Source organism: Arachis stenosperma, chromosome 8 (genome assembly GCF_014773155.1).
Source record: "Arachis stenosperma cultivar V10309 chromosome 8, arast.V10309.gnm1.PFL2, whole genome shotgun sequence".
Classification (NCBI taxonomy): domain Eukaryota; kingdom Viridiplantae; phylum Streptophyta; class Magnoliopsida; order Fabales; family Fabaceae; genus Arachis; species Arachis stenosperma.
The window spans coordinates 38,748,597-38,771,556 of record NC_080384.1 but is presented as its reverse complement, the minus strand read 5'-3'; the positions used below and the strand labels follow the sequence as shown (position 1 = coordinate 38,771,556).

The following is a 22,960-nucleotide window of genomic DNA, read 5'->3' as shown; positions in this document are numbered from 1 at the left end:
TGAAGAACAAGGTTATGAGTTCAGATGGTGGGTTCAATACATAGAGTCATGGCTGTGAATCATCATCTCTTTCATGTTTTATTGGTTATATTTTTGCTTCAATGTATATCTTTCTTCGTTTTTTTTTTTAGAGGTAAAAGGTAAGAAAAAGAGGCATTGAGAAAAAGCCATAGAGTGAAGAGGGCTGAGAGAAACACTTGAGAGAAAAGCCAAGAGTGATTTTAGATTTTTTTTGTTGTATTTTCTGTCTTAAGTCATGTACGTGAGAGGTATTTTTTGCTAAGTTGGGTAAGCACTTAGTGTGATGAGTCTAGGTATTAACATAGCCAAGTCAAGTTTATATTGAAGCTTGTGTGCCCAAATAGGATTACGTTGAGTTCTAGGGAATTGGTGTATTTAATACTTTGATTGATAGTGAAAATTTCATCAACATTGTGGTGGAAACTAGATGTAGGTTGCATTGCACAAGATAACTGAAACCCGGATATATGACTGTGTTTCCTTCTTTTCCTCTATTCTAGTTATGTTTATCTGGTTTTTATGAGACAAAACGAAATTGTCTCCTGCATAATTCGCTGCATAGACCAAACTGAAGTAAAGTTTAATTTCTGGATTCAAAACTTAATTAATCAAAGTTAAAGAATGTAATATATTCAACCCATTTCTCTAAACCTTCTAGAACTTTCAATATAATATAGTCTGAAAGTAATTGTTATGATACTTAAAAGGTAGTATTTAATTTATTTAAAAAATTAAAATTAATATTTAATTTAAAAATATAAAAAAATAATTTTTAATTATTTAAAATTTATTATAAAAATAAATTAGACAAAATTTAGTCATCAAATAATAGATATTATAGAATTTACATGGTCTGAATTTTAACCATGTGATCATTTAAATCACAAGCAACCTCTCGGGCAAAGTAGAGACAAAATTGATAATTTTTTTGTTGTCATTTTTCTTTTCTATTAGAGCATTATTCAGCTATGGAAGCATAATGTAGAACTATTAGAGGATTACATATAAAACTTAGTTATCAAGAATTTGTTATGAAAAGTCTTGTATTTAAGTGTAAGATATATAGTTGACAATTTATTCTTAATATATAAAAGTAGATACATAAGTTTACCCACATTATTTTTAAAATATCTTTTTTTCTGCTAATGTTATGTCAGCAATATCGCTTACCTGACAAAATATTAGAATCAATCATTCAATTTTCGCCGAATCAATTATTTTTTTCAAATTAGCAAAAGTATATATATATATATATATATATATATATATATATATATATATATATATATATATATATATATATATATATATAATGGAAGCATAATGTAGAACTATTATCTTTAATGTAACCTCCAAATAACAATACAATAAATTTATAACTCCAATAATTAATTTATTAATTTTTACAAATAACTCATTAAATGTAATAAACATCCATATTACAAATGTCATATTATTAATCGTAATAAATTTTACGTTACAAATATTCAAATTCCATACGATTTGAACTACTTATATAAGTTTCTTATCACTATTCTTTCAAATAACATCAAATTTAGAACAAAAAATTTATTTCCGAACTACAAAGCATCTCAAACTTACTCAATAGAACATCATTATTTGGATAATATCACCAAACAAATAGACAATTGGTTTATCAAAGTTTGCATGATTCGTCTATGAGAAACATTAACTCCCTCAAATGAAGAGGAGCTTCTTTGCTTAGAAATGATTATATTAGATAAAAAGGTACAAAACAAACATATTTATTGCATTTTTAAATTGAATTTACGAAAAAAATACTTTAATTATTTTTGTTTTTTATACTTTTATATTATTTTATAATGTTTTATATATAATTGTATTTTAATATTGTTAAAATTATACTTCTTTCAATATGCTATTCATTGTTTTTTTAATAAATTAAAAAAAAGTGTATTCAATTTTTTTAACTAATTATTAACTATGATTTACTAACACTGCAGGGAACACTTCTTCATGTAATTGTGAAGAAAAATATGATGAACAAATTAAAAAATTTGTTACAAGAAGAAAAAATCTATACTATAAAAACATTTGAAAATAGAAGATGCAAATGATTTGTATAGACCAATTAAAGATATAATGAAAGCAAATTTTTTACTCACAACTGTTGTGAAAGAAATTAAAGATGCAGTTTTAGACATTTTCCAACACCATTTTGAATTTGCATTGGTTGAGATATTGTCTGACAGAGTGGGTCAAAGAAAAGTATTAACAGGTAATTTCACTTTATACTATTTCAATTATTCTTATTAAAAATCACTTATTCAAAAAAAATTCTACACATTTTTGTTCTTTTTATTGTAGATGTCGTTGGAAAACTACATGCACTAGGAGAAGAAGAACAAGTAGATATTAAAGGAAAACACAAAAAAATACAAAGAATGAAATTGATACTTAAAGAGTAAAAAAATATACAAACAATTTATTTTTCATTTACATATATAGTTATTAACAAAATATTAATAATTTTAAGAATATCGTGTTGAAAATTACGTTGTGGAGAAATCTCTCAAGTCAGATAAACAAAAAAATTACAACACAAATAAAAGGCAAAAATATTGTTGCACTCACATCATAGGTTAGTAAATACAAAGATACGATCTTTTTTTAAAAAAATTTAAATCTATTATTTTTCTTAGCTCAAAGAATTATATTTTATATAATATATTAAAGGAGACAAACATAATATAATTTTATTTTATATAACCTATTATATTATAATATTTTAGGTGATTTTTCGGTTAGCATAACTTTAAGTACAAAAATCTACATCAATCCACAAACTGAAGAATTCACACAGCTGACTTTTGAGTATTTCATAATTAATAAGTCTTTCAAAAATTAATTAATTTATTTAATTATTTAATTTAACAAATATAAAAAAATTCTAAACAGGACATGAAGAAGTAATGGAGATACCAAGCTAAGACAATGTCAACACAAATCTTCAGAAAAAAATGATCAGAAATTAATAACTATTTAAGATCTAATGGCCATACAATGGTAATCTGATAATTAGGTATGACAAAAAAATCTCACAACATGCATCATACATTCATACTTACTCAAATATCATATCCCTGATAATAACAAAAATTGAATATTAGAATAGAAAAAGATCTTCATAATTTTAGCAACTATAAATGAAATTGATGATAAATTTGGATAGAAATATGTTAAATATAAAAAGTATCAGAAAAAAGCATATAAAAAAGGAGACAACTACATTTGTGGTACATGTAATCAAATACTACAATATCCAAGATAATTATATATACTTTTCATAATCTCATCTATCAAATCATTAATTACTAACCTAATACTTATTTTAGGTTCTGAATTCAATTAAAAGTTTCAAATCAAAGTGGCACAACAACTTTTGTATTACTATTTGATGGCGAAGCAAAAAATTGTTGGACACAACTGCTTCAAATCTAAAGACACTTCAGAAAAGTAATGATATTAGTACCACCCCAATTAAAAAATTTGTGCAACCTCACACTTCTATTTGAAGTCAAAGTAAATGATTTTAATCTCAAACAAGGTTCTCAACAAATACACTATTACCAAGACATTTATTCCAACAAAAAATACTGAACCAAAACACCCATTACAATAAATAAAACAAAAAATACTAAAAAAAAAATCACTTATTTAAGACATCATTATTATTTCTAATTTAAATTATTCGTTGATTATAGGAACCAACTTCGCCAAACTAATATCATCAGACGAAGATCACACACCCATCAAGAGATTAAGGAGAAAAAAAACCATACAAATTCAAGACACATTTTCGAAAGAAGAACATACATGTAAAGATAGAACAAACAACAGAATAGAAAATGTATACAACTCAACAATTTATAAAGAACATGTCTTTACAAGAACCTACAACAGAAAGAAGAAAGAAACAACTCTAACAATAACTAATAAAGAAAAAGGAGGACTAACGTCACATAAGAAGACTAAGTCCATCAACTAAAACAAATACAAAAATCAAACCACCAAATAAAAATGTCACTTTATACCACTCCAACATCCAAATCTTTTGTACTACAAATTATTTTAAATAAAAAACCTTTTAAATTTAACTTTAATCTACATATATTTAATGTAAAATCTCTATAATACCCTTACTCATCTTTTTCCCAAACTAAACTTTAATCCTAACTTCCTAAATTACCGACACACACCCCCCCCCCCCCCAAATCAGAGAAGAGAAGCAAAGAGAGTGAGGATCGAGAAAGAAAAGAGAGGAGAGGGTGCAAACCAGAGAAGATAGGAGAAGGGGGAGAACGCGCCGACAGGAGTCGCTGCCGCTCGCCGCGCCATCGTCGTCGCTGATGATGGAGGACTGAGGAGAGACTATCGCGGAGAAGGGGGAGCTCGCACGAGTGAGGAGCGCCGCCAGCCTCGTTGCGCTGGTCCTTGTCGCCGTCGGGTCATCTTGCCATCGCGGGAGAGAGGAGATGCTTGAGCTGAAGGGAGCTGGTATGCCTCCGCTATTGCTGCAGGCTGCGCCACCACGCCTCTGGTCGTCGGGAACCGAGCTGACATTACCGGAAGCCACAGTCGGAAACTCTACATGTTTTCCCTAGCTCCACTTTATTTCTGCCGGTGAGAATCACCAGAACTACTGATGCTCCATCCTCTTGTTTCTTTTGGTAAGACTACTCTTGTTCTGCCATGTCTTACCGTAAAGCTCTATTATTCACTTTGTCCTATCCTGCTTGATGTCCTTGTCTGCCTTTGCTCAATTTTAAACCACCGTAGGCTGTTGGATTCGCCGTTGCCCCTTGCTACTAGGGCTGTTGTTGATGTTACTGCAGTGAGAATTAAAGTTATTGCTACTATCCGAGTCCAAATTCTGCGCAATTTCGTACCCTTTAATTCGACACTCCAGGTTTGGTCTCTTCGGTCTGTTAGGACCATGTTGTGAGTAGGCTTTACATTTATAATCGATAAGCTTTTGGTTTAAGCTATTATGAGTTTTTAATTATATTTATAAAACTATTATTAAAGAATTTTGATTTGATTAGAATAATTGATTTATTATAGCTGAATAATTATTTTTATGAAATTTATACTTTAAAAATTTTACATGAGACTATATTTAAATTTGATAAAGTTTTATATTAATTTAGAATATTGATTTTATTCGAATATATACTTTTGAAATATTAAAGTATTTGTTGGCACTCACGTTTAAATTATGAAATATGTTTTATGATTGAGAAAATATTATTTGAAAAGATTTCTGGTAAGAAAGTATTATCTGATTGATTTGATTCGATACCTATATTTGAGAGATTAAAGATTTATTGTATTTGAAACTATATGTTTTGAATTGGTTTGGGAGGCTCGTATTAGAAAATCGTAGTTAACGGCGGTTATGACGTTAACTTAGATGCATCTGGCTCAGACTCCAGCTAGCAGGGTTGTTGCTAGCCTAACGTGTAGGCCACACGTTAGATCTGTTATTCTGTTAGGACACACAAGAGGAAAGGGCTACCCATAGAGGTGGAGCCGCCCATGTGTGGACTTTTGATTTGATTTCTGTATGAGAACTCCCTTATTGATTCACCTATTATTATCAACTATTACTTTCTAATTAATATTACTTTGATAATAATGTTTATATAGTCTCATGTCAATTATAGATGTATTGTCTAGGGATCCTGCTAGGGAGACAATGGACTATTTGTACAATGTGTACAATGGCGATTGAGTTATGAAATGAACATCCCCTATACTATTTAGAATAACCATCCGAGTACAAGGGATAATAAACATCTTCTCGAAAAATTAGTTTAATTTTTGAGTTCACTAAGGATCGAACTCTTAACCTTTCGGATCTAGCGCTTTAATACCATGTCATGATACCACTCATCCCAAAAGCTTCAGCTGATGGGAAAATGTAACACTAATGATTATATCTCTAATACTCTATAAACCTCCATTGTACACATTGTATAAATATTTCATTGGCTCCTCATACTTTCCCATTGTCTAGTCACTGAGTTGCAAAACTCACCCCGTTTTCTAAAAATATTTTTCAGGAACAAATATTTGACTATGTAAGACTTTCTATTCAAGAGTAACGGTCTGCAATGAGTACCTATTCTTTGTCGAATTCCTAGAAGTATATGCTCCATATGTTACAGGTAGGATCTAATCTTTCTTAGTTATTTTAATTTTTTTTGTTAAAGATTAAAGATTTATTGTATTTGAAACTATATGTTTTGAATTGGTTTGGGTGGTTCGTATTAGAAAACCATAGTTAACGGTGGTTATGACGTTAACTTAGATGCATCTGACTCAGACTCCAGCTAGCAGGGGTGTTGCTAGCCTAACGTGTAGGCCACACGTTAGATATGTTATTCTGTTAGGACACACAAGAGGAAAGGGCTACCCATAGAGGTAGAGCCACTCATGTGTGGACTTTTGATTTGATTTCTGTATGAGAACTCCCTTATTGATTCACCTATTATTATCAACTATTACTTTCTAATTAATATTACTTTGATGATAATGTTTATATAGTCTCATATCGATTATAGATGTATTGTCTAGTCACTGAGTTACAAAACTCACCCCGTTTTCTAAAAATATTTTTAGGAACAAATATTTGACTATGTGAGACTTTCTATTCAAGAGTAACGGTCTGCAATGAGTACCTATTCTTTGTCGAATTCCTAGAAGTATATGCTCTATATGTCACACGCAGGATCCAACCAGTCTTAGTTATTTTAATTTTTTTGTTAAAAATATATAACTATTTATTTTAAAATTTGTAAAATATTTGTAACTTACTTGTTTATTCAACTTATATTTGAATATATTAGACTTGTTATAGGATTATTTTCCTGAACGCCGATCATGACTCATTTTAGGTCATGACAATTTAATTCTACAAAACATAACAAATTATAAATTTATCATTAATTTACTGTCCCACGCAATCTGAGTATAAAAAAATAACAATACTCATTTTCAAATAATCATTCAATACACTCATTTCAGTTTTCATTTTCCTCTCTTCTCTTTGCTCTCTCTTCTCACACTTATATTCTTTTTTTTTTGGTGACTTCACTTATATTCCTTTAAGAGCATTTGTACATATATTTAGTAACATTCTTAGTAGAAACCTTAATATAATGAAGCTAAGATGCATGCTTTTTAATTTTTTATCAAACTCAACCTTACCGGGCCAGTTGTCACCGTCGATGATCTTGATCTGCAATTTAAATTTTAACATTTCATACGATAAACGTAACACAACACCTACCGTTGCTTAAGATATGAAGTTCCAATATTAATTAATAATTATCATTAAAATATAGAACGATGGCTGCGAAAATATTATATTGCTAACATGTGGATGCCAATCAAAATGTCAACAAAATATTCATGCAGACCGTGTCAAGACAAAAATTTAATTAAAATGTCATTAAGAAAATGTCATTTTTCTTCTGAGAATCTGAATTCTAACATAGTTTGGAAATGGAAGCTCTCTAAATCAATTTATCAAACAGAAAGTGAACATTCTCGAGATATCAAGTAGCTAGCTTCATTCTGTTTGGTTGAAAGGAAAGAAATAGAAAGGAAAGAAAGGAAAAGAAAGAAATTGAGTGAATTTTTATTTTCTTTAGATGTGTTTGGTTGGAAGGAAAATAAAAAGGAAAGAAATGTTATAAAAAGACAATTTTACTCCTATATTATAATATATATTGAAAAAAGTAAAGGGGTAGTTGGTGCACGAAATTGTGATCACTACAACTCAAAATAATCCCCGGTAATGGCTCCAAAGACTTGGTGCTCAATACCATGGCATAAACACAACTTCGCACAACTAACCAGAAAGTGCATTGGGTCGTCCAAGTAATACCTTACGTGAGTAAGGGTCGATCCCACGGAGATTGTTGCTATGAAGCAAGCTATGGTCACCTTGTAAATCTCAGTCAGGCAGACTCAAATGGGTATAGATGGTGAATAAAGCATAAAGATAAAGATAGAGATACTTATGTATATCATTGGTGAGAGCTTCAGATAAGCGTATGAAGATGCCTTCCCTTCCGCCTCTCTGCTTTCCTACAGTCTTCATCCAATCCTTCTTACTCCTTTCCATGGCAAGCTCATGTAGGGTTTCACCGTTGTCAGTGGCTACCTCCCATCCTCTCAGTGAAAATGTTCCCATGCTCTGTCACAGCATATGGCTAATCAGCTGTCGGTTCTCGGTCAGGCCGGAATAAAATCCATCGATCCTTTTGCGTCTGTCACTAATGCCCCGCCTGCTAGGAGTTTGAAGCACGTCACAGTCATTCAATCATTGAATCCTACTCAGAATACCACAGACAAGGTTAGACCTTCCGGATTCTCTTGAATGCCGCCATCAGTTCTTGCCTATACCACGAAGACTCTGATCTCACGGAATGGCTGGCTCGTTTGTCAGGCGAGCACTCGGTTGTCAGGCGATCAACCATGCATCGTGTATCAGGAATCCAAGAGATATTCACTAAGCCTCGGATGCTTGTAGAACAAGAGTGGTTGTCAGTCACCTTGTTCATGAGTGAGAATGATGATGAGTGTCACGGATCATCACCTTCATCAAGTTGAAGAACAAGTGATATCTTGGACAAAGAACAAGCGGAATTGAATAGAAGAACAATAGTAATTGCATTAATACTCGAGGTACAGCAGAGCTCCACACCTTAATCTATGGTGTGTAGAAACTCCACCGTTGAAAATACATAAGAACAAGGTCTAGGCATGGCCGTGAGGCCAGCCTCCCAAAGAGGGTTCAATCATAAAAACATGATCAAAAGATGAAAATACAATAGTAAAAGGTCCTACTTATAGAAAACTAGTAGCCTAAGGTTTACAAAGATGAGTAAATGACATAAAAATCCACTTCCGGGCCCACTTGGTGTGTGTTTGGGCTGAGCAATGAAGCATTTTTCGTGTAGAGACTCTTCTTGGAGTTAAACGCCAGCTTTGGTGCCAGTTTGGGCGTTTAACTCCCATTTAGGTGCCAGTTCCGGCGTTTAACGCTGGAATTTCTTGAGGTGACTTTGAACACCGGTTTGGGCCATCAAATCTTGGGCAAAGTATGGACTATCATATATTGCTGGAAAGCCCAGGATGTCTACTTTCCAACGCCGTTGAGAGCGCGCCAATTGGGTTTCTGTAGCTCCAGAAAATCCACTTCGAGTGCAGGGAGGTCAGAATCCAACAGCATCTGCAGTCCTTTTCAGTCTCTGAATCAGATTTTTGCTCAGATCCCTCAATTTCAGCCAGAAAATACCTGAAATCACAGAAAAACACACAAACTCATAGTAAAGTCCAGAAAAGTGAATTTTAATTAAAAACTAATAAAAATATACTAAAAACTAACTAGATCATACTAAAAACATACTAAAAACAATGCCAAAAAGCGTACAAATTATCCGCTCATCAGTAGTATTGGAAGTAGAGAGAGAAATATTAGTTTTCTCTCCATTTTCTTTCCAATGTTGGAGAGAAAAAAAATTGGTGGACCCCACCACTTTTTTTTCCATCCATTTTCTTTCCCTTCAATTTTTTTCTTCAACCAAACAATGAAAAATAATCATTTTCCTTCCCATTTTATTTCCTCTCTTTTCTTTCCTTCCATTTTTCACTCAAACAAACATAGCATTTATATTTATAATTACTTTATGGATCACTTGTTCTATTAAATAAATGTCAAAGTTTAAAGGGTATTTAAAATAAATGAAAAAAAAATATTCAATTATAACAATTGAAAATTAATTACTTGCATGTTCATTTTTATATAATTCGTGGTAACCTTCCACGTTTTGCAACTAACACATAAATTATTGTAAGTTTCAATGGTTTATGAAAGAAGTATCATAAATATAAATTGTGCCACGAATTATGAAGTGAACATTAAGAGCCGTAGACCATGGTAACCTCCCACGATTTATGAAGAGATCAATTTGAGCATAAATCGTGGTAACCTTCTATGGTTTTTAAACACCTATATATATATATATATATATATATATATATATATATATATATATATATATATGTATCGACTAAGAGGCTTACGCCTCCCAATATTCACTTTATCATCCATGAAAGGTTACTACTATTTATGTTTATGATGCTTCTTTCATAAGTCGTTGGAACTTACCACGGTTTATGTGTTAGTTGTAAAACGTGAAAAGATACCACGGATTATATAAAAAAAAATTAGGACATGCAAGTAACTAATTTTCAATTGTTGTAATTGAATAAACTTTTTTTTTCATTTATTTTAAATAGGTAAATTGTCCAAATTTAAATGTACATGCAATAACTTGTTAACTAATAGCAAACTCTTAACAGAATTCCAATCTACAAGAATTAGTTTTTAATTTATCACCTTAGGCACCAAAAAATAGTTTATGGATATTATCATCAACAAAGTGATAGGTAATGGATTGGTAGCTAACTTTGTTGTATTCATATTATATGTAACTAGTGCGTACGTAACCCATTTAATTTGCGGGGTGGATACTGCAAAAGTGCAAAAAATAAATTTTCTACAATTAGCTGAAGTTTTTTCGTTACAAATAATGTCTAAAATTAATTAACCCCTATACTCATGGGACTTCTTTAAGCATATAACACTTATTTTATATATACATGTGAATTTATGATCAATTTTACCAAAAAAATCTAATTACAACTATATATAAATCACTACCACTTTTCCTATGGGCATTTCTAACTTTTTCTTCTTCAATCTTCATACTCAATTGTTCGACCTCGGATATTTGGGTGATTAATAGGAGGAATTTTTCCAAGGGGATTTGTAATTTAAGCATGAAAGTAACAATGAAACGGAGAGGCACACAACACACTAGTGAAGATAGCCTCTATTATGTGATGCGTGTATTTGCCTAACTAGTGAGGTAGCCCCACATCGAGGAGGAGTAACGAACAAGAACCACAGGCTTTGATATAAAAGAAGCATCGCTAAACTCATAAACTCGTACCTTTCTTGGCCTTTTGGCTAAGATCAAGTGTAGTATCTGTTCTTATCAGTTTAATATCTGATATGTGGGCCATTGGCTCACACGATATTAAATTTATATTTTGAGGGGGAGTGACAACCATAGTAGCTTGCTACTAGGCCTCTCAAGTGTCGTCCATGCCTTACACTACTGCCATGCCTAGCATCTCCAACGGCAAAAAAATGAAGGCCCTGTTCTGACAAAAGTTAAAACCCAACCATTGGAACAATACATACATGAGTCCTCGCACATATTTTAAAGTAAGGAAGGCCCTGTTCAGAGGGACTTACTTTGTTTCATTGGCACTTAAATTAAAAAAAAAATAAAATAATATGATATTAATATAATAACTAATAACGTTGCATAATATATTATCAATGAAGGGTTGTTCTTCCTCTTATTATATATCAATTTATTTAACTTTAGGTATATAATTAAATATTATAATTATTATAAATTAAATATGATGTAAGTATTTAATTTAGTTATTTAAAAAATTATATTAAATAATTAAATTATATTTAATTTATTAATAATTATAATAATTAATTATAATTCTATTAAATTATATTATTAAAAAAATTAATTATATTAATTTTAAGTATTTTAATTAATTAATTAAGTGGAACCACAACAGGGACTAAAGTTAGTTCCTTCTAATGGAGAAGAGAAAGATGTTTTGAGTTCCTATTTACTATTTATGACGCAAAAACTGATGTGGAGTTCCTTTTTATGACAGGTGGGCCATAAACAGGAACTGGAATGAGTTCCTTACTGGAGATGGTCTTACACTACTGCAAGGGCCTGGCGCACCCACCAAACCCTGTTTAAATATTTACGCCTCTGGTTCATGAGCCAATGAGTGGCATTTATGGTCAAGAGCCACAAATCTAGTTCTCCGAGGGTGCTTCCCAATGAATTAACAGCGGGGAAATACTTTTATGGTTTTTCTTTTTAATGGTTCAACAAAAAATGGTTTAGTAGTAAAACTAATCGAGTTCTATATTCTTTTGTTTCAGTTGATTTTTGAAACACACTATGGTGAATTAAATTCAAACTGATAATTAAACTCTCAAAACTGAAAATCGATTAAAATTGCACTAATTCGGATTTGATTGGATTCTAGTTTTTGTAAACCGCTGAATTGGATCGAATTTCGATATACTTTACTTTTTATAACCGATTCAATTCAATTCAAACTGCATAATGTGCTATAATATTATTATTTTATTATTATATTTACAATTATACTTATAACATGTTCAATTTGTTATATATTTTTCTATTATTTATGTATTATTATTATTTAATAAATATTTTATATTCAAAATGTTATTTATTTATTTATTTTAACTAAATTTAATTTTATTTCTATTGTTATGTTATTGTTGACTTTTTAAGATATTGTTAAGACTTGTTATGTCATTGTTGATTATTTAAAATTTGATGTTAAAACTTGTTACATGTATTTAATTTTTTTTATTTAAAAAATTGTAAATCCAAACCGATCCAAACCGCTTGTAATTGGATCGGATTTCCAAAAAAAATCGTCCAATCCAAACCGCATCGCACATAAATTAAGCGTTTGGATCGGATAACTTTTTTCCTTTAAATCAAACTAAATCGCACCGCAAACACCCCTAGTAAATACTATCATGATTCATGAATATATTTTTTTATGATGAATTGTAGGGTTTGATTTGATATGTTATTAAAATATTATTTTTTTTAAATATGGTCAAACAAATAAAGCATACTTTTTACATAAGGCTCATAAGATGTTTTAAGCATATTTTTTACACAAGGCTCATAAGATGTTTTTTAACATCTTCATATATGAGTAGGTGTCTTAGGCCCAGTTTGGATAAATAACTTAAATAAGTTTTTTTTTTTTAAAAAGAGCTTAAAAGATAAGGACTTTTATTAATAGCAGCTTATAAATAAGTTATTTTGTATTTGAATTTTTAGTTATAAAAGTACTTGTTTTAAAGTTGTAGTGTTTGGATAAATAATTCAAAAAATAATTTTTTTTACAGAAGAGAATGAATATTAAAATAACGATGATAACAAATATTTTTTAATATTAAATGTTGATTTTACATAACCTAATCACTAATATTGTGTATGATATGATAGGTGAAAATAAAAAATAAATATAAAATGTGTGTCAATGTATATTTTGTTGCTTTTTTTGTTTTTTTTACTCCTATTAGAACTATCTTCTCCTTTATTGAGGTCAAGAACTTGCTATAATTAACTATAAAAATAATAGCATGCTATAAAATCACATATGAAAAAAATAAAATTAAAACTGAAATTTCATACCACAATTAAATACAAATTTAATAATAAAAAATAGAGTAATAAAATGATAAAAAAATACTTAGAAGGAATATATGTATGCAGTCAGATGTAATATTGTCTGAAAATAAAAATGGTGGTAGAGGATCAATACTTCCATCAGATAAATCATTACGTGAAAATAGTGAGGTTTGGAACATTGCGGGAAAATGATGGTAGAATGATGGTAGAAGGTCAGTGCTTCTAACAGACCTTGAGTGAAAATGGTGGTGAAGGGTCAGTATTTTTCACAGAGTCAAGAAGGAAAGTAGATTTTTTTGTTTTGAAATTAAATTTTTTTTAAAAAGTGGTAGAATGACTTATCGAGAAGTAGAGAAGTCATATATTTCTACTTCTTCAAAAAGCTATAAATTAACTTTTCGAGAAGTTAAAAGTTTTTTTTTTAAAATTGTGTCAAACATGCAGATTGTGACTTTTCATAATCAAAAGTAGCTTCTGCTACTTCCCAAACGGGCTCTTAGTATTAGTATGTTCCATCACTTACTAGTTCTACAACCAAGTTTCTGGGGTTGCTGTTGCCACCATTGTTTGAGGATTCATAGAGTTCCAGGAGCATTCCAAGGAACCATTAACCAAGAATCTGGCAAGGTAACCCATAAAATATTTTGGAGATTACAATCTTTGAACTTAGATTATATATATATATATATATATATATATGGCAAAGTGATTCTTACATCAATGGTGGGAATTGAACTTAAATTCTTGTGATACAATATTTATTAACTGAGCCAAATTGATCTTGAATTCAAGGCCAAGTTGTTTTCTGCTGGGAGTATCTACAAGGCTCCACCACTAATGGTGAAGACTGTTGACATCTGAAGAATCAAAAGGTGACATGATGAGTGGAAGAGAGAAGAGATTGGCTGATTGGTGTGGCAACAGTTGATCCAATTGATGATTTCCTCTTGAATTCCTTCCTTGGCCTTCCAACTGAGTGCCTTGCTGACCTGAGTACTGTGATCTCCATTTCTGCCTCATCTTAAAGAAGAGATATACACCATATGAATAATCACATAGCATCATTGAATGTAAACTCTACTTACTACCTTGCCCCTAACAATGATATGGTAACCTCATTTGCTGAATGAACTTCTTCACCATCTTCACCATAAATTAGTGTAGAATGTTGTTGGTGTGAATAAAATGCCGGCAACCTTGGCCGAGGCAATGGTTTATCATCATCCAACATACGAACTACAGATGACATGTTAGGCCTATGTTCTGGTCTCTCTTGCACACATAACAGCCCTATCTGAATACATCTCAATGCTTCATCTTCATTCACCGAATCACGCAGTGATTCATCTACCAGTTCCAAAGTCCTCTCCTCATTCCATAGCTCCCATGCCTGAAAAGATGTCAGAATTATTATTTTCTGATTTTGGACCTATGTGAGCTACAATAATAGTTCCTACTTACACAACAACACTAACAAATCCCAGAAGGTTAAGACTTTGGTCTGGGACACAGAACTCTCTTGTCTTCCTCCCACCGACTACCTCAAGCACGATTACACCAAAGGCTAACACATCAGATTTCATTGAGAAAGATCCACGCACTGCATACTCGGGCGAAATATAACCACTGCATTGTTGCGTGTATCTCACATAAGAATCATGATACATGGCAGAAAAAATGTTACAGTTCTAAGTATGAGCAATACTCTAGCCTACTTACTGAGTTCCCACCACTCTTCCAGTCTTGTCTTCAGTCTGATCACTTGCAAATGTCCTAGCAAGACCGAAGTCTGATATTTTCGCATTCATGTCTTCGTCAAGAAGAATATTACTAGTTTTTAGATCTCTATGAATGACTCTTAGCCTAGAGTCCTGATGCAGATAGACTAGGCCTCGAGCTGTGCCACTAATAATGTGAAAGCGCTTAGTCCAATCCAATAATTTTCTTCTAGCATCATCTATCATGTTGAGAAAGTAAAATGTTAAAATGATTATCTACTAGTTAGTACCTCAGAGAAAGAAGCATAAATTCAAGATAGTTAAGAAATGAACCAAAAATAAAGTAGTCCAAACTCCTGTTGGGCATGAGCTCATAAATCAAAAGTTTCTCTTCTTGCTGAATGCAACAACCAAGAAGCTTTACGAGGTTGCGATGCTGAAGTTTTGCAATTAGCTGAACTTCCGTTTTGAACTCTTGCAGTCCTTGGTCGGAGTTCTTGCAAAGTCTCTTGACTGCAATCTCTGTCCCGTTTGCAAGTACACCCTGATGATGACAATTGTTAGCACAAAATACCAGAGTGAGCATGTCAAGTTATTTTAGTACCTTATAAACTGGTCCATATCCTCCTCTTCCCATTTCATTACTGCTAGAAAATTGATCAGTAGCATAAATTATAGTTGATAAATCAAATGTTGGAAGGTCCACGTCTTCCTTTTCCATTTTGCAAAAATGTTGTTTCAACCAAAATATATCTAGCAAAATGAAGAGTGATACGAGAGAGAAATTAATTTAAAGTTCTGGAGTTTAACAAGGTTGATGTAAAGAACCACCAGCCTTTCAATATTGCAGTTATATTTCTTCCAAATATTGGTGTAGTAGTAGAATCCACATGTAGAATATTACGTATTCACCTGGATCCTCAAGTTTTTTTCTCCATAGAAATAATTTCAGTCCAAGTATTATGATCGTGATGAACAATATAGAGCCAACAATGATGCCTTCTAGCTTCCTCTTGCTGGAATAATTTTTCTTCTTATCATCTGAGATATCAAAATTTAAGAGCATAAAGCATTGTTCCTTAATTCGTTACATTATCTATTTTGAAATTATAATGCAGGTAATAAAAAACAATAATATGCAACGAAGATAAGTATACCTATTCGAATATAGAAGTCTTGTGTCCCTTGTCTAATGTCAATAAGATCATGAAACCAGATCAAGCAACCGCTTCCTCCATCACGGATATCCAAATTGGAATATGCCGTACAAGAACAATTTTTCAGACAGAATTCCTTGCATTCCAACAGGTTCATGGTCCTGTTATACCAAGAAGCAGACGTGACCGGCAACACTATGCCGGTGACCTTCCTGAATCCATCTCTGCTGCAACTTAAAAGAGTGATCCTAACACAGCCATCAGAACAATCAGATTCCATCCATTTTGCAGGATATTTTGGTGCAAATCCTTCAAGGCATGAACAGACAGGAGTAGGAGTAGTACTGCAAATAGAATTTGCACCACAAATAGCATACTTGTCACATTCGGCCTCCGGTATAGAAATAAGGGTCTCCCAGCCTCTGGTTTGTATTGACCAATGCAAAACCTGAACACCTCCCCAAGGGTACACTACACCTCTAATATATTTGGATGTATTTGGTCTGAACCTAACAAACACTTCTTGTTCATTGAAAACAAATTGAGATGAAAATTGGCTATAGCGCAAATAAGTTGTAGCTCCTGAAAACATTAGCCCATTTAATGGCCCTACTCTAATTGTTGTGGCATTTCCGTTCATTAGAACAATTTGTGGATCACCTCTAAGTTCTATTCTAAGTGTGTAGTGTCCGCGGCCGGGATCATCAATACTTTTTGAAGATGATAAAGTCCTCTCTAGACCTGTTCCAAGGTCCCATCCCAGCTTCATTCCTGGCAACGATGTATCACAAGGATAATCAAAGCTCTGCCATAGAAAGTGGTCTCCATTATGGCCATCTTTGACAACAAGGTTTCCTGACTCCAAGAGCTGTGCAACTGGATTCCATTTATCTTCCACTTTGCTTGACATGTTGGTGGACCACACAATGCTGCTGTTGCTGCTGCCATTAACAAGGACAAGTAGTCCTTTGCCGGTGAGTTTTAGAACTCCGGAGGTGTTGTTGAGGGGTTTTTCTCTGTTTGCCACCCACACCACTACCTTAGGGAATATGTTATGGTACCATATGCCTAAGTATCGGCCCTTTGAATTTCCGGGGCTGTAGAAGCCAAGTTCAAAGGTTCCTCCAAGCGAAATTAATGTCTCTCCATCGATGATGGACTGAACAGGAGTTATATTATCTAGTGAAGTGGAGTTTCTTAATATAAATGAGAATAGAAGGGACCAAAACCATAGCACTCTCTGCTTTTGCATTATTTCGTTGAGGCACAACTTGTTTCTACTACACTAATACAAGAAAAGAATTTGAATCCTCTAAAGTTTGAATTTCACTTTAGCGAATAAAATGTGATTTTTCACTGTTGATTTCATAGGTGAGATCAAAAATAAATATACTCTCTAAAGTGAAATATAAATTTTAGAGGATTCAAATCCATAAGAAAAGATAATCAGGAGTCGGGACCTATTTTCCTTTCCTTAGTAACAGAGTTTTGTTAGATAGACAATGACTTTTGTGAATAATAGATTCTAGAATTTGTCCAATAAAATAAAAAACACTCCACTTTTAAATTATTCCTTAGACCTTAACATTAGGATAACTATCCACATATCTAATGAATTGAATATCCACCCATTATTAACTGTGCATGAGTATCCAATCTATCTATCTATTCTTAATATATAAAAGTAGAAACATAAGTTTATCCAAATTACTTTAAAAATATCTTTTTCTTTCTACTAATACCATGTTAACAACATCGCTTACTTGGCAAAATATTATAATTAATCACTCAATTTTTGTCAAATCAACTATTATTTCTAAATCAGCAAAAAAAATATATATATAAAAATTTGTAATCACAAAGACATTGAATTCATATCCATATATTTATTATATCTCACCGTTATAAACAATACAATAAATTTATAACTCTAATAATTAATTTATTAATTTCTATAAACAACTCATTAAATATAATAAACATTCATATTACAAATGTAATAATAATATTGTTAATCATAATAAATTTTACGTTACAAATATTCAAATTTCATACTATTTGAACTACTTATATAAGTTTCTTATCACTATTCATTCAAATGACATCAAATTTAGCACAAAAAAATTATTTTCGAACTACACAACATCTCAAACTTACTCAATGCAGCATTATTCTTTCGACAATATCACCAAACAAAAAAACAATTAGTTTATCAAAGTTCACGTGGTTCATTTATGGGAAACATTAACACCCACAAATGAAGAAGAGTCTCTTTACTTAGAAATGATTATATTAGATGAAAATGTACAAAACAAACATATTTGTTATATTTTTAAATTGAATTTACGAAAAAAATACTTTAATTATTTTTACTTTTTATACTTTTTATATTATTTTATAATACTTTATATATAATTATATTTTAATATCGTTAAAATTATACTTCTTTCAATATGCTATTCATTATTTTTTTTAACTAATTATGAACTATGATTTACTAACACATGGAAGGAAAAATCTATACTATAAAAAATTTAAAAATAAAAGGTACAAATAATTTGTATAAGCCAATTAAAGATATAATGAAAGCAAACTTTTTACTCACAATTGTTGTGAAAGAAATTAAAGATCCAATTTTAAACATTTTTCAAGACTATTTTGAATTTCCATCATTTGAAATATTGTCTGACAGAGTGGGTAAAAAAAAATACTAACAGCTAATTTTATTTTATACTATTTCAATTATTCTTATTAAAAATAATTTATTCAAAAAAAAATCTACACATTTTTGTTCTTTTTATTGTAGATGTCATTGGAAAACTATATTAAAAGATTAAGAAGAAAGAAAACCATACAAATTTAAGACATATCTTCAGAAGAAAAATATACATGAAAAGATGGAACAAACAACATAATAGAAAGTGCATACAACTCAACAATTCATAAAAAACATGCCTTCACAAGAACCTCGACAGAAAGAAGAAAGCAACAATTCTAACAATAACTAATAAAGAAAAAAGAGGACCAGCGCCACATAAGAAGACTAAATCTATCAACTAAAACAAATGCAAAAATCAAACTACCAAATAAAAATGTCACTTTGTACAACTCTAACATCTAAATCTTTTATACTATAAATTATTTTAAACAAAACACCTTTCAAATTTAACTTTAGTTTACAAATATTTAATTTAATTCTACAAAACATAATCATTTTTAATATTTATTATATACTATCATTAATTTACCGTCCGCGCATTGCGCGGATCTCACTCTAGTTTAAAATAATGAACATAATCATCTGCATACTTATTAAATTGAACATCCGACATATCTATTATTCACATTGTTTAGTATTCTCATTATCTACCTATATTTTTCCATTTTTTAAACATTAAAACATGTTTATAACTTAGAATAAATTACCATTTGTATCAATGAAATATACAAATGCTGACAAATATATCCATATAAGAATAAAACGACAATTATACCTACAGAAGATAGCTTTCGTATGTCAAGAATACCCTAACGGACCAATTGTGTAACCAACGTCCAGGTACTCTTGGCACACGAAAACCATCTTCCGTAGTTATAATTGTTGTTTTATTCTTATAAGATATATTTATCAATATTTATATCTTTTATGGGTACAAATGATAATTTATTCTTATAACTTATAAGTAAACAACTAGGAGAGTTTGACTAGGGACACATACAAAGTTGTTGGGGCAACTATTGAATTATAGAAAAAATAATAAGAAATATACATAGAAGTATATAATGCCCATTATATCATTGTATTTGTCGCATGCTTAAATTTTTTATTTATGTATGATAAAAATTTATGTTCTTAAATATCAATATAATGAAAAAAACTATATATAAATTTAATCTATTAAAACTAGAAAAATAAATTTACTTAAATTAAAAAATAAATAATAATAATTCAATTAGTTTTATAAACCAAACTTAAATTTTTCAATATAAATAATATTATTAGTATTTAGTAGTTTTTTTTTAAAAGTCAATTGAGATAATATTATATATTATTTATTTATTTTTATTATTTAAGTTAATTTATTTTGATTTTATATATAATAATTTTTTTGTCAAACAAACATCTACCATAAATAAAATAAAATTTTAACTTTACAATTAAATTAAAAAAATTTTAAATAATTATTTAATAAAAAAATAGAGAAACATTATATATATAAACCGAATTATACGTAACTATTAAATTTGTTTTCAATTAGTTAATTATACAAAATCAAACTTAAATTTTTAAATATAAATAATATTATTAGTATTTAGTAATTTTTTTAAAAGTTAATTGAGATAATATTATATATTATTTATTTATTGTTATTATTTTATTTAATTTATTTTTGGCCTTATATATAATAATTTTTTTGTCAAACAAACATCTCCCATAAATATATGTTGAGTTTGAAAAATTTATGTTAAAATTAATAAGATAAACAAATATTATTAAAAAAATTATTAAGTGTTTATTTAATTATATCCAATTGTTTGTTTGATAAATTTGGTTTAGTGCGTAGAAAAATCATTTTTAATATTGGGCCAAAGCTAAACAAGTCTAATTTGATTAATAAATTAATTTAGTTTTGGCAAAGCTAAATCAAACAAGTGGCTGAACCTTAAGATTGAGACAAACCCAAATCACAAGCCCATGAACTAATCTTGACAAAGCAAAAGAAAAGGAGGAAATGGTCCAAAAATTTCAAAACATGCTTCGGTTACTAATCTCTGAAAATACTTAACACACATATCCAGGCATCGAATGGTAATAAGAGCGGATTAAGATTAGCAAATATAAGGTCAAAGAAGCATGTTTTCAATTATAGCACAAAATCAGGAAGGAAAATGTAAACTCATGCAAATCATATGAATAAGTGTATGAAAGATTAATAAAATCCACTCAATTGAACACAAGATAAACCGTAAAATAGTGGTTTATCAGTTACTCCATGTCTTGGTAACTGGAAGTTAAAATTCAATTTGATTTAATAAAATTGAAAGCTTCACACGTTACTACACTCCTTGGTAACTGTAACTCCAAATTCAATTGAGTTTAATTTACATTGAAAGCTTCCACCAAAAGTTTCTCTCTTCTCTCTCCTCTCTCCTTCGGTCAAATCAAATCATTCAGAGGAGAGTGATTATTCTATTAGTTTCTATAGTTTTATTAAATTTTCAATTAGATCCTTATATTTTTTTCTTTTCGATTGAGTATCTATACCATATTAGATTTTGTAATTAAGTCTCACGACAAAAATGTTGGAATTAACAGAATATTCTGTTAAACAAAACAAATATGTCTAACACTTGGCTGAATATTCTGTATAGTTTAACAGAATATTCCGTTAATTCTAACATTTTTGTTATGGGGGATGCTACACATCCATGTAACCATGTAACCAAGTTGGCCCAATACAAAAAAAACCCAATACCATTAAATGAAACGTGAAATACACGCGCCCAACACACACGAAATCGCTCTTGCCCAACGCTTCTTCCCCCCACACTTCTTCTTCTTCTTCTTCTTTTCACGCTCGTTTACGCACGGAGCGTCTTCTTCTTCTTCTTCTCCTTCTTCATGTTCCTCCTTCTCCTCCTTCTCTTCCGTTTTCACTTTCCTTATTCTTCACGAGTTTTCTCCTTATCGTCATTCTTTTGTTGTTGTTGCTGCTGTATTTTTTTGTCTTTTCCTCATTCTCTCTCTGGTGAAGAAGCAGTAGAAGGTAAGGAAGAAGAGTTTTGAATAGTGCAGAATGAACCGAACACAGTACTCATAGTGAACCGAACACAGTACTCATGGTAAACCGAACATAGTACTCATGGTGAACCGAACAAAATACAATTGTATAGCACTGAGTGAACGAAACATAATCCATTATATAAAATTAAATTCAAACAGCTTTCTGCAGAATGAACCTGAACACTAAACCCTAAGCCCTAAACCCTGAACCCGAACCCCGAACCCTGAACACTAAACTCTGAACCCTGAATGTTAGACCCTAAACCTTAAACCCTAAACCCTGAACCCTGAACCCTACCGTAAACCCTAAACCCCTAAAACCCTGAACCCTAAATCCTAGACCTTTAAACCCTAAACCCTCAACCATGAACACGGTGAGCCAAAATTAATACACGGGGCAAACCAAAAGTTTGAAACACACTGAACTCCTGTACACTGAACCCTGAACCCAAAAACCCTAAACCCTGAAACCCTATCATCATTCTTTTGTTGTTGTTGTTGCTATATTTTTTTGTCTTTTCCTCCTTCTCTCTCTGGTGAAGAAGCAGTAGAAGGTGAGGAAGAAGAGTTTTGAATAGTGCAGAATGAACCAAACACAGTACTCATGGTGAACCGAACACAATACAATTGTATAGTACTGAGTGAACGAAACATAATCCATTATATAAAATCAAATTCAAATAGTGTAATAACTCAAAAAAAAATATATAATAAAACAAAATTGTGGGCCATTCTTCCTTTTCTTTTTCCCTAACCCTATTCGCACAAAAACACTCTCTCTCAACCCTCAGTCCCTCACTAGCCGTCACCCCCCCAAACCCCCTTTCCTAACTCACAACACACACACACAAATCGCATGAACAAAGA

At 31.0% G+C, this 22,960-nt stretch overlaps 1 protein-coding gene and 1 non-coding gene across 2 annotated transcripts; one reads left to right on the top strand and one right to left on the bottom strand.

Annotated features, from left to right (window-relative positions):
• Nucleotides 1-11,089: 11,089 nt before the first annotated feature.
• On the top strand, nt 11,090-11,284 carry LOC130947195 (U2 spliceosomal RNA). The gene has a single exon (XR_009072596.1). It is a non-coding gene; the product is annotated as a U2 spliceosomal RNA (small nuclear RNA).
• A 3,099-nt stretch (nt 11,285-14,383) lies between these two features.
• On the bottom strand, nt 14,384-17,560 carry LOC130945960 (G-type lectin S-receptor-like serine/threonine-protein kinase At4g27290). Its single transcript, XM_057874646.1, has 7 exons — nt 16,309-17,560; nt 16,064-16,192; nt 15,756-15,904; nt 15,485-15,695; nt 15,153-15,390; nt 14,909-15,059; nt 14,384-14,823 (listed from the first exon to the last, which is right to left on the bottom strand). The coding sequence occupies exons 1-7, from the start codon at nt 17,558-17,560 to the stop codon at nt 14,518-14,520; spliced, it is 2,436 nt and encodes an 811-aa protein (XP_057730629.1). The 3' UTR covers nt 14,384-14,517.
• Between the last annotated feature and the right edge of the window lie 5,400 nt (nt 17,561-22,960).